This window comes from Clinocottus analis, unplaced genomic scaffold (assembly GCF_023055335.1).
Source record: "Clinocottus analis isolate CAN_PGR_092001 unplaced genomic scaffold, fCliAna1.0.p SCAF_5, whole genome shotgun sequence".
Taxonomy (NCBI): domain Eukaryota; kingdom Metazoa; phylum Chordata; class Actinopteri; order Perciformes; family Cottidae; genus Clinocottus; species Clinocottus analis.
The window spans coordinates 7,378,562-7,389,184 of NW_027176207.1; the positions used below are offsets into that span (position 1 = coordinate 7,378,562).

Here is a 10,623-nt window from a genome sequence, read left to right on the forward strand (position 1 = left end):
CCACCTCGTATTTTTGCAATAACAACATTGTGGAAAACAGTCAAACGTTAATGATGAACAAAAGACATCTGTCATGCCATTGACCCAGCCTTAATGATGGGCAAACACGGTGGGTCCAAAGCGATCTCCGCTCCTGTGTGCGGTCTGCCTCTCCTCTCCTGGAGAAAGTAATGATCATACCAACAGAGGAGAAGCTCCTCAAATTGGCTGTCTTGCAGTCTGTCCTCTTGGGAGAGAAGGCCGTGCTCTGCAGACTGAGCATGTCTCGTTCTTGACGCCTGGCGTTGGTGCGTTGTAGCACGGAGACATCTGCTTTGTTGGTGGGGTAATTCTTTATATCCGTCCTTGACCTGAATTGCTCTGTAATCTTTGAGTCTACAATTTAAGAGTTACTTTCTTCCCCCATTTTATACAGAAGCGTCCTCATTGTCTTCTGTTGATGAGTACGTGGATTTATTTCTTCCGAGCTGAAAATTCTCATATTTGGAACAGATGAGGTCACAATGGGAGTGAGAAAAGAAGTGTGCCGAACTGCAGTTGTGAAGTTTGCATTAACAAAGTGTACCACCTATACATGCAGGTACAAATATGCATTCAAGAAGTATGCCATCAGTTATGCCATCACTTTGAATAGGGAAATCGGAAAGATGGAGCTTCATCACGGTTTGATGAATTAGAGGTAGCCTCATGTACACATCAATTTGTAATAAGAGAAAAAGAAAAGAGACAGGAGCTAGTTATTTTCACCGGCTCTGCTTTTCACTTTCGTGGGGCTGCGTGTTGCCCTGATGAGGTAATCCCAAATGGCCTTCTGAGCCAACTATCAGTGTCAGGAGGTTATCATGTGACAACTCCAACAACAACTTGCTGACCCTCCCCTCTCTTCCTCGGACATCCACGTCCAGTTTCAACAAACACACTGAGCCAAGTTTAATAAGTTATGTGATGACCTCATGAAAGCTAATGTGCTGCTATATTTATAGTGGGCATGGAGAGGGGAATTCACATTGAACTGGGGAGCTAGTATAGACAGCATAGAAGCAATGTGAGTTTAATGTTGGTTATCATCATACCTGTGTGCATGCTATCAACAAACGATGATGAATCAAATGACTTGCTCTGTAACAATTTCTGTAAAAAAAAAATCAAATGAGGACATAGGACTTTAGATCCTCTCATCTATTCTAATTCCTGTCACTCTGCGCTCTGAGGGAAAACACATAACCATTTTTTTTGTGGCGCAACAAAGACTTTAATAATAAACACAATCAACCATGTGCATGAAGTAATATCCAAATGGATTTTTTTTTGCAGTCTATTGAATTGTTTAATTTATTAATGAAAATCTATGTTTACAGATACAATAACAAAATTAAAGCCCAAACCAATTATAACCAGTGTTATTTGTTCATTTGAGTGGCTTTGATAAACTCAAACCATCAATGTCTCAACCCACATGGTAATGTATGCGCATTCTTCCCTGGATCACATTTACAATCTTTCTTTCTTCGCCAGACTGTGAAAATGCTTACAACGTGTAACAATTCCCATGCTGTATTTTCTGTCATCAGGATAACATGTTGTGTGTTGTAAGCAGGAGAGTATAGTGCTAGAATTTCCCTCATTACTGCTGCAGTCAATCATGTGAGAAGTTATCTCCATCAGTCTGCTGTTGGCTCTTCCCACCAGGTGGTGCAGAGCATCTGCAATGTTTTTGCAAGAGGTTAACTAAAACTCAAACATAATTAGTTGCACACAGAACATGATAAAATGACACACACTCTACCATTAAAGTGGAATGGACGACACTGTTTCCAACTAAAACCGCTTAAGTGTTAAAAGCTGCAGAATATAGGCTAACCTGCTCTAATCCTACAGTTTTAAAAGTGGAAAGTAGTTAAAGACAAAGGGATTGATATTCTACTTTCGCCCTTGAGTGAGAGAGAGAGGGAGGGTGAGAGACATTGTCCATGTGTGTGTGAGTGCAAGAGAGAGGGGGAGTAACAGAGAGATAATCTCTTTTGTGTTTTTGATCCCTAAATGTGGTGGTGTCCCCTTATCCCAGCTACTTAGTTTCTGCAGTGCGTAAGTGATGCCATGCACTTAGGCTGTGAAAAGCAGGTCAGTATGACCACTGAGAGAAAGCCACATGTGCATCGCATGGATAGCCTTGGGATTATTCCTCACAAAATGTCTTAATTCCTCTGTTCACTAATGATCCAGGGAAAATGCCCTCTAATCTCCATTCCATTAATTAAAAAGAGCATGAGCCCGTGGAAAACCTCACCATCTGCTGCAGTTTTCCTGCTGCAGACAGATTGTGTTTTCAGCCATTAACCAGGGGAAACGGGCGGATGCATAGAGGTGGATGGTAAACAGATACAACTGCTCTATTTGGGTATTAATATGCTGGAAATCTGTTTTAAACATGAGCGATCTTTGCCAGGCTACTGTGACGATGTCTGGGGATTTGAGCTGCCTCCTGAGGACAATTTGACAATTTGCACACTTCAAACTCATACTATAGAGTCACCTTGGAGATTTCATTATCATTTTAGAGTACGTTTATGGTAACTGTTTCTATAATAAATGGGCTTTTCTTTTTTTAAATAAGCGCTGTGATGAAGTGCCTGTATTCTTCTGAATCCTGTCATCCTTTTGTATTGCATTTGAATTGTGTCTTTAAAGCTGGTTTGAACCAAGTTCAGCCGAAATTCCCATTTACTGTAATAATATGAGGATACACAAGTAAAGAATGGTCACACTAATGTATTTTTACAGTCTTTGATATGCAAATTAGTTATTGAAAAGTTTAGATAGAATATGTCCAAATCTGTAACATCCTCTACTGGAATAACACTATATATATATATATATATATATATATATATATATATATATATATATATATATATATATATATATAATAACTACAAGTTCACAACTGTAACGTTTTAATCGATTGTGTGAGTGAATATGGTTGTTTGTATCCATTTGTGCTGAACTCCATCAGATCAAAATGAGGAAACATTCTTATACGAAATTGAATCAAGTCCATTTGACCTGCAGTCAAAGCCTGGAGACTGGGACATGATTCTGATCGGGCTAGTAGGCAGGAAAGATTATCCGAGCAGATGTCGTTCCCCTTCCTACTGGAACAGTAGGGCCAATAATAAACACACGGACGCACGCACACATACACACACGCATTCGCGCGCACGCACGCACGCACACACACACACACACACACACACACACACACACACACACACACACACACACACACACACACAGCGCTCACTAATCTGAGATAGGCTAGTAGCCCTTGCACATCACTATCTCTCTCATCTCTTTTCTCTCCAGCAGACACTCGCTGCTCCAGTCCACCAATGTCAAGTTTTTTTAAGACCATTTTTTTGCACACTTCTGCCTTATTAATCACCTCGCACGAGACGGAGCCCGTGGTGTGAGTTGCGACACTGTCTGCCTCCAGATGGACAAACAAGGGGCGAAGAAAAGACTGTTTGGGAAATGGCACCTGGTTTGTCGTTTTGTGTTGTTCACTTGTTTCCTGGATGCGGTCCGGGGACAGATCCGCTACTCTATCCCGGAGGAGTTGGAGCATGGAGCGTTTGTTGGCAACATTGCAGAGGACCTGGGCTTGGATTTGGAAAAGCTCTCTGCGCGCAGATTCCGGATAGTCTCGGGTGCCAAGAAACAATACGTGGAGGTAAATTTAGAAAATGGAGTTCTATTCGTTAACGAGAGAATTGATCGTGAGGAACTATGCGAGCAGAGTTTATCCTGCTCGTTTCACTTGCAAGTGGTCATCGAAAACCCTCTGGAGCTGTACAGGGTGGAGATAGAAATCCTGGACGTTAATGATAACTCTCCCAGTTTCCCGTGGACCGAGTTCAACCTGGACATATCGGAGTCCGCCGCGCCAGGGTCCCGCTTCCCACTTGAGAGCGCACAGGACTTCGACGTCGGTTCCAACTCGCTCCGCACTTACTTGCTGAGTGTGAACGAGCACTTTCTTTTGGATATACAGACGCGCAGTGATGGCAGTAAATTTGCAGAACTAGTCCTGCAAAACCCACTGGACAGAGAGCAACAAAGTGCGCATCAAATGGTCCTAACGGCGGTGGATGGAGGCGCGCCGGAGAGATCCGGCACTGCGCAAATCGATATTACCGTTTTGGATGCGAACGACAACGCGCCCGTGTTTGATCAGTCTTTCTACAGAGTGAGGCTGGCTGAAAACGCACCCAAAGGCACAGTTGTCATAAAACTTAACGCGTCCGATTTAGATGAGGGTCCCAACGCGGATATCACCTATTCATTCAGCGGCCACGCGCCCATCAAAGTGCGCCAGCTTTTCAGCGTGGACTCGCGCACGGGGGAAATCAAAGTCAAAGGAGTGATAGATTACGAAAAGGCCAGGATGCATGAAATATATGTTCAGGCCAAAGACAAAGGGCCCTCCGCTGTGGCAGTTCACTGCAAAGTGCTGGTGAACGTGTTGGATACAAATGACAACCTCCCGGAGGTGATCCTCACGTCGGTGTCCACACCTGTGCAGGAGGACGCGCCCCCGGGCACGGTGATAGCTGTCATCAGTGTGATGGACAAGGACTCGGGTGAGAACGGGAATGTGGACTGCGAGATCCCTCACCACGTCCCATTCCAGCTCCACTCATCCTTCAAGAACTACTACACATTAGTGACTTCAGATTATCTGGACAGAGAGGCAGTCGCAGACTACAACATCACCCTCACCGCCCGAGACATGGGCTCCCCACCATTATTCACGAGGAAGACCATTTTGGTCCAAGTGTCCGATGTGAACGATAACACGCCCCGCTTCAAGCAGCCCTCATATACGGTGTATTTGACAGAAAACAATGCTCCGGGGGCATCCATCTGCTCGGTGACCGCGCTGGACCCCGATTCTGGTCAAAATGCATACCTCTCCTATTCTATACTGGACGGTGACATCCAGGGGATGCCCGTCTCCACCTATGTGTCCATCAACTCAGACAACGGGAACATTTACGCGCTGCGATCCTTCGACCACGAACAACTTAAAAACTTTCAGATCACCGTCCGAGCTCAAGACGCCGGGTTCCCGCCTCTGAACAGCAACGTCTCCGTGAACATCTTTATTTTGGACCAAAACGACAACGCGCCGGTCATCGTGTCCCCAGCTGTTCCGCAGAACGGCAGCGTGCCCGGCGGAGTGGTGCCCCGGTCCGTTGACGCCGGGTACCTCGTCACCAAGATCCGCGCGGCGGACGCGGATGAGGGTCAGAACTCACGTCTGTTTTATCAGCTGCTGCAAGCCACGGACCCGAGCGTGTTCAGCATCGCGCTGTACACGGGCGAGATCAGGACGATGCGCCAGTTCGTGGAGAAAGACGCCACGAGGCACAGATTGGTCATTCTTGTGAAGGACAATGGTCAGCCGCCCCTCTCGGCCACTGTTTCCATCATCCTGTCAGTGGTTGACAGCCTGCCAGATTCCAAGCCCGATTTGGGCGACCTGTCACTAAGCCCCCATCACAGCTCCAACTTCACCGTGTACTTAATCGTGTCTCTGGGCGCAATCTCCTTCACATTTCTGGTGGCTATCATTGTCCTGGTTGCAGTGAGGCGGCTGAAGGGCAGACCGTCCAGCGGAGAGCCTGACTTCCCCTCCGTCAACTGGAGCTGCTGCTGCTGCTGCTGCTGCTCTCGCTCAGAGACTTCCACCACCACAGAGGTGTACAAAAAGTCCAACTTGAATGTCCGGATGGCCACAGGCGCGTCCGGCTGCGCGGAGGCAAACGGCAGCGGCGCTCTGCCGCAGGTGTATTGCTACAACATGTGTCTGACTCCCGAATCGTCCAAGAGCGACTTCATGTTTCTGAAGCCTTGCAGTCCGGTGATGTCAGCTCAGCAGAATAACGCCAAGAGCACAGATTACCTCACTTCTAGCTGGAGCGCACTGGACCGTAATGAACTGGCCAACAACAGAGCGGCAACTCCAAATGAGGTATATAAAGAAATATGCGCGTAGACGCATAAAAGTCAGCATAACAGAGATGTCTCTCTCTTTTGTCCGTTATGAATTAAACGTATCCATGTCAGTCCTGCCGCCTCACTTCAATTACAAATGACAGAAAGGTTGACTGAAGGTCAAATGTCCCAATGCATTTGTGTATGTTTGAATAAACATCGGATATACTTCAACTTCATATCTAGATGTTTAATATGCGTTAAAAAAAAACCGCATGACTATTTTGCAGTCTTACTTAAGTGATCATTTTTAATATAGCATCAAATAACCCACATGTTTTGGCATTGCACCTTGCTGTCTGGACAAATTACCAATGTGTCAAGGTGTGTGACACCGCCATGAAATGTGTTGCAAGAATAAAAGAGATGCACTTTGATTTTTATTCTTTATCACAGCCTTATCTTAATATCAACACGGCGGCTGTATTTGGCCCCCGTCAACAAACAGCATCAGCACACATATACCACCGATACTAAACCTCACATCAGTCACATAAGCAGATTAGTTACGAAGTAATTTAGCACTTTGGAGGAGACGTGCAATCTTCTTCGTCATTTTAAAACTGCACCAGAGAGCTTTGTATCTCATTAAAGTAATCAATGTATAAGACAATGTATTGCAGTTTGTCTGGTAAAAACATCCTTTAACAGATAACTGCATGGCTTTCAGTATAAGCAACAGACAGAAAGGGATGTCTCTCATATGTGATGCCTCTAGCCTTGCCACAATGAGTGCATCTGCATGAATACAGTGCAATTGTTCTTCCTGAGAAGGCCGCTAAATTCTTTTTTCTGTTTCTGTGCAGCTTAAATATTCAAACAAGGACTGGACCTGGACCAAGAACCAACGCAACTCAGCATACAAGAGGTGAATACACACACTCACACACACACACACACACACACACACACACACACACACACACACACACACACACACACACACACACATGCATGGCCACGCCTACATGTATACTTAAGCTGTTATCCTCATAACCTTATCTCCTCAGGTACAGTTCAGCAAACATGGAGGGCAGTCTCGCTCGGCAACAAAAGTATGACGCCCATGGGTTTTCATGCGCGGTAGCACCTCAGTACTGGACCTGGGGGAACCACATGACTGGTGGGTGGCAACTGTGCAATTTATGACTCATTATAGATCACATTAAAAGAGGGTGGTGGGCCGGAGGGGCTTCTTCCTGCCACTGGGCTTTAGGATTTAGTCTGATTTCTAAAATTGTCAACAGAAAAGCAGATAATAGCAGGCCCAAAACTCTCTGTGTGTGTCTGTGTGTGTGTCTGTGTGTGTGTGTGTGTGTGTGTGTGTGTGTGTGTGTGGTGTGGTGTGTGTGTGGGGGGGATCAACATGGGGATTAGTTAAGTCCCTGCAAGATGTGTTTTCCTCTTGAAGAAGTTGGCTTTAAAGATGCCTTTAAAACCACCTTATTAAGATCAAATATACTGTATGTAAATAAGAGATCTTTGCAGAAATAATCTTCCAATACAAACTGTAATTTATGCACATGTTTTACAGACTGCCAGATATCTCTTCAAGAGGGAGCCGTCCCTCAGTACTCATGGACCCCCAAGTACACTCAGCCTCACTCTGAACCGCCAGACTACCAGCACAATGTGTACATACCCGGCACCACATCTGACTACAGCACTCTGAAGCTGGCCCCCAGAGGAGAACTGGATGTGTACAACACATTTTCTACTTTTGGAAAGAAAAAGAGATTCATCTCAAACTATGAACAATCTTATGACAACGATGATAGTCTCATTGTAAGTAATGACATCTTCAAATGAGACACAAACAGTTTCTGTGTATATGCTGTGTAATAATTCCAGTAATAACTATAAATGACTTCTCGGAGGTTGACCGAGCATAGGTTTCCCCATTTTTCAGTGAAATTAAATATGACTCCTTACCAGGAGTATATTTTTTATTTGTGTAAATACTGAAATAAAGTATAAATAAAGTCTATTTTGAGTCATGGTGGGATAAAGTGAAACTGGAGCACTATAGAGGAGAAGTTTTTCTTTTCCCGCAGCAATGAGCTTAATGTGATTTGGTCTGTTTGGAGGCGGCTGGTTCACAGAGTGAATGTGTAACTTAAAAAAAATAAAAAATTTCAGCAGCTTGCAGTCTATTACACCTGGCTCGTCCATATAGCGCTCACTTTTTATATATGGACATCTGTTTGTCTCACGGGGGCACATGCTGTGTGTCAAAAGAGAATGACTCACTGTAACAGCCAGACACTTTACACTTCATAGCCTTTGACGTAGCATTTTCTTTATAAAGCTAACACATTTAGGATATGTTTTAAATATAGATACAACTTACATTTGTTATAGTGCTCAAATATAGATACAAATTACATTTGATACAACTTACATTTGTAAGTCACCTGTCACTTACATTTGTCATAGTGCTCAAATATAGATACAAATTACATTTGTGTATGTATGTATATATATATATATATATATATATATATATATATATATATATATATATATATATATATATATATATATATATATACACACGTGTAACTTACATGTGTGTATGTATGTATGTATGTGTATATATATATATATATATATATATATATATATATATATATATATATATATATATATATATATATATATATATATATATATATATACATTGATGCATTAAGCAACAGACAGGTCATATTGAAGGTTACACAATAAGAAAGAGACTCAATGCTGTATATCTGCTTTTAACGACGTTAAAATGATGAGTGAAACCGTGCAACAAGTCTATCAAACAGGGATTGTTTTATAAGGGATTCTACTCACTGGGCCTGTGCAGTGGACTGTTACACTGACACACCACATTGAACAGTTGACACTCAGGAGGGCAACAATGCAGCTGCTTTGTTACTGCAAATTACACACACACACACACACACACACACACACACACACACACACACACACACACACACACACACACACACACACACACCACCCAGATGGTTTGATCAGAAGCACCTGCTGGTATGCATTCTAGATTTCTATCCATCACCGAGTGTGAATCACTCTGTATATATATTGTATATGTAAAGCATGGATCAATATCAATAAATATGTCCCTGAACTCTCCAGTTGTTGTTTATTGACGGACATTTTTCACTCCTGTTATTTAATATGCCAATGTGTTTATCTGGCTCTGAAATAACTTCTAGAGGGACGTAGCATTTCGCTTCAGCATGAATAAATAAATACATCACAAACAATGAAGCTGCAAAAGTACACATGTGAACAGTAAGTCATCAAAGGCTAACAATGAGGATTTGATTTCAGTGTAAATCCCAATTACAGTCGTTTTCTATAAATTTAGTCTGTGCCCAGATGCTGACATTCGATTTATCACCAGAGGGGTTAAGCGGAGTGATCCATCCATGGACTCGTATATCTTTGGGATGTCTATACTATCAAAACCGCTGTAAAGTTGTGACTTATAGCTCTGTGCCATTTAACCCTTTCTCTTGACATCCTAGTCAATAAAAAGAGGGGGTTTAACTACAACTCTAGAGGTAATCCTTCAAGATCCGTTGCCCCTAACTGACCCAGTGCAGACCACTGGGTTAATCTTGGGCTCGGGCCTGACTGCCTCAGTTCAAAAAGCAAAGTGCCAAGGGGTCAGTTTCAGGTGTATTACATTAAGTCGGAAGGATAACCCCCTTTGAAGGAAAACATTTAGATATATCCCTGTCATTTAGAGACTACTATGAATTTGAAATACAAATCCAGATAGACTCACAACGATGTCCTGCCAATAATTACAGATTCTCACGCCAAGATTTATCTTTGACTGTATCACCACCAGTAACAAAATCAGCCAGGCTTAGTGATCATAATATGTCCCATGTGCAATTAGTAGAGACACAGAGCATATGTCTCGCTCTGGTGCCATGTAAAATACATGTTCCGAGCCCAGTCTGTATTACTTTATTTCTCTCCATTTCTATCTCTCCCAACAATTCATAGCTTCCACTACTGAGGTTGAGCAGAAGAGTTTCCCCTTTTTCTCCACTAGAGGATCCTCTTCCCTCACATACCTCTTTTAGAGAAAATAGCCATGTCTCCAATGTGTCTGTGCATGGCTTGTTGGGATTCACCATTGTATTTCATTAAAGGTCTTAAATAATATGATACTATTGTATTAGTCATCATCTGATAACTAAGTTTATCGGCATATTAGTGCATTCATATTATGTTGAAAATAATCACACGTTTTTTCTTGTTTGAATACAGTTTGTAAAAAAGAAACGTATATGTCATGCATAAAAGTATTCTATCATTAGGTTACTCCACTTCTCTATAAACAGCATGTAACACCTCACATGACACAGACTCCTATGGCCCTCGCTCAATTAGCAACTGGGTGACAATGGCCCCCCGGAAATATATGACTTTGACAAAGCATTGCGTGACATGGACATTGACAGACAATAAAGTAGCATGATACAATAAACAGACTACAAAGCAATCAATATATTTAGAAAAAAACCACAACCCCAAAAC

At 42.8% G+C, this 10,623-nt stretch overlaps 1 protein-coding gene across 1 annotated transcript; it reads left to right on the forward strand.

The window, feature by feature from the left end:
- The first annotated feature begins 3,440 nt into the window (after positions 1 to 3,440).
- Positions 3,441 to 8,373, forward strand: LOC137802822 (protocadherin-10-like). Its single transcript, XM_068600964.1, has 4 exons — positions 3,441 to 6,034; positions 6,864 to 6,925; positions 7,068 to 7,180; positions 7,592 to 8,373. The coding sequence occupies exons 1-4, from the start codon at positions 3,494 to 3,496 to the stop codon at positions 7,864 to 7,866; spliced, it is 2,991 nt and encodes a 996-aa protein (XP_068457065.1). The 5' UTR covers positions 3,441 to 3,493; the 3' UTR covers positions 7,867 to 8,373.
- Positions 8,374 to 10,623: the final 2,250 nt, after the last annotated feature.

Excerpts from the sequence above, each read along its gene's own strand:
- LOC137802822 (XM_068600964.1), top strand. The coding sequence starts at position 3,494 with ATGGACAAACAAGGGGCGAAGAAAAGACTGTTTGGGAAATGGCACCTG. Across the intron at positions 6,035-6,863 it reads GAGCGGCAACTCCAAATGAG|CTTAAATATTCAAACAAGGA; the intron begins GTATATAAAGAA and ends GTTTCTGTGCAG. Across the intron at positions 6,926-7,067 it reads CGCAACTCAGCATACAAGAG|GTACAGTTCAGCAAACATGG; the intron begins GTGAATACACAC and ends TTATCTCCTCAG.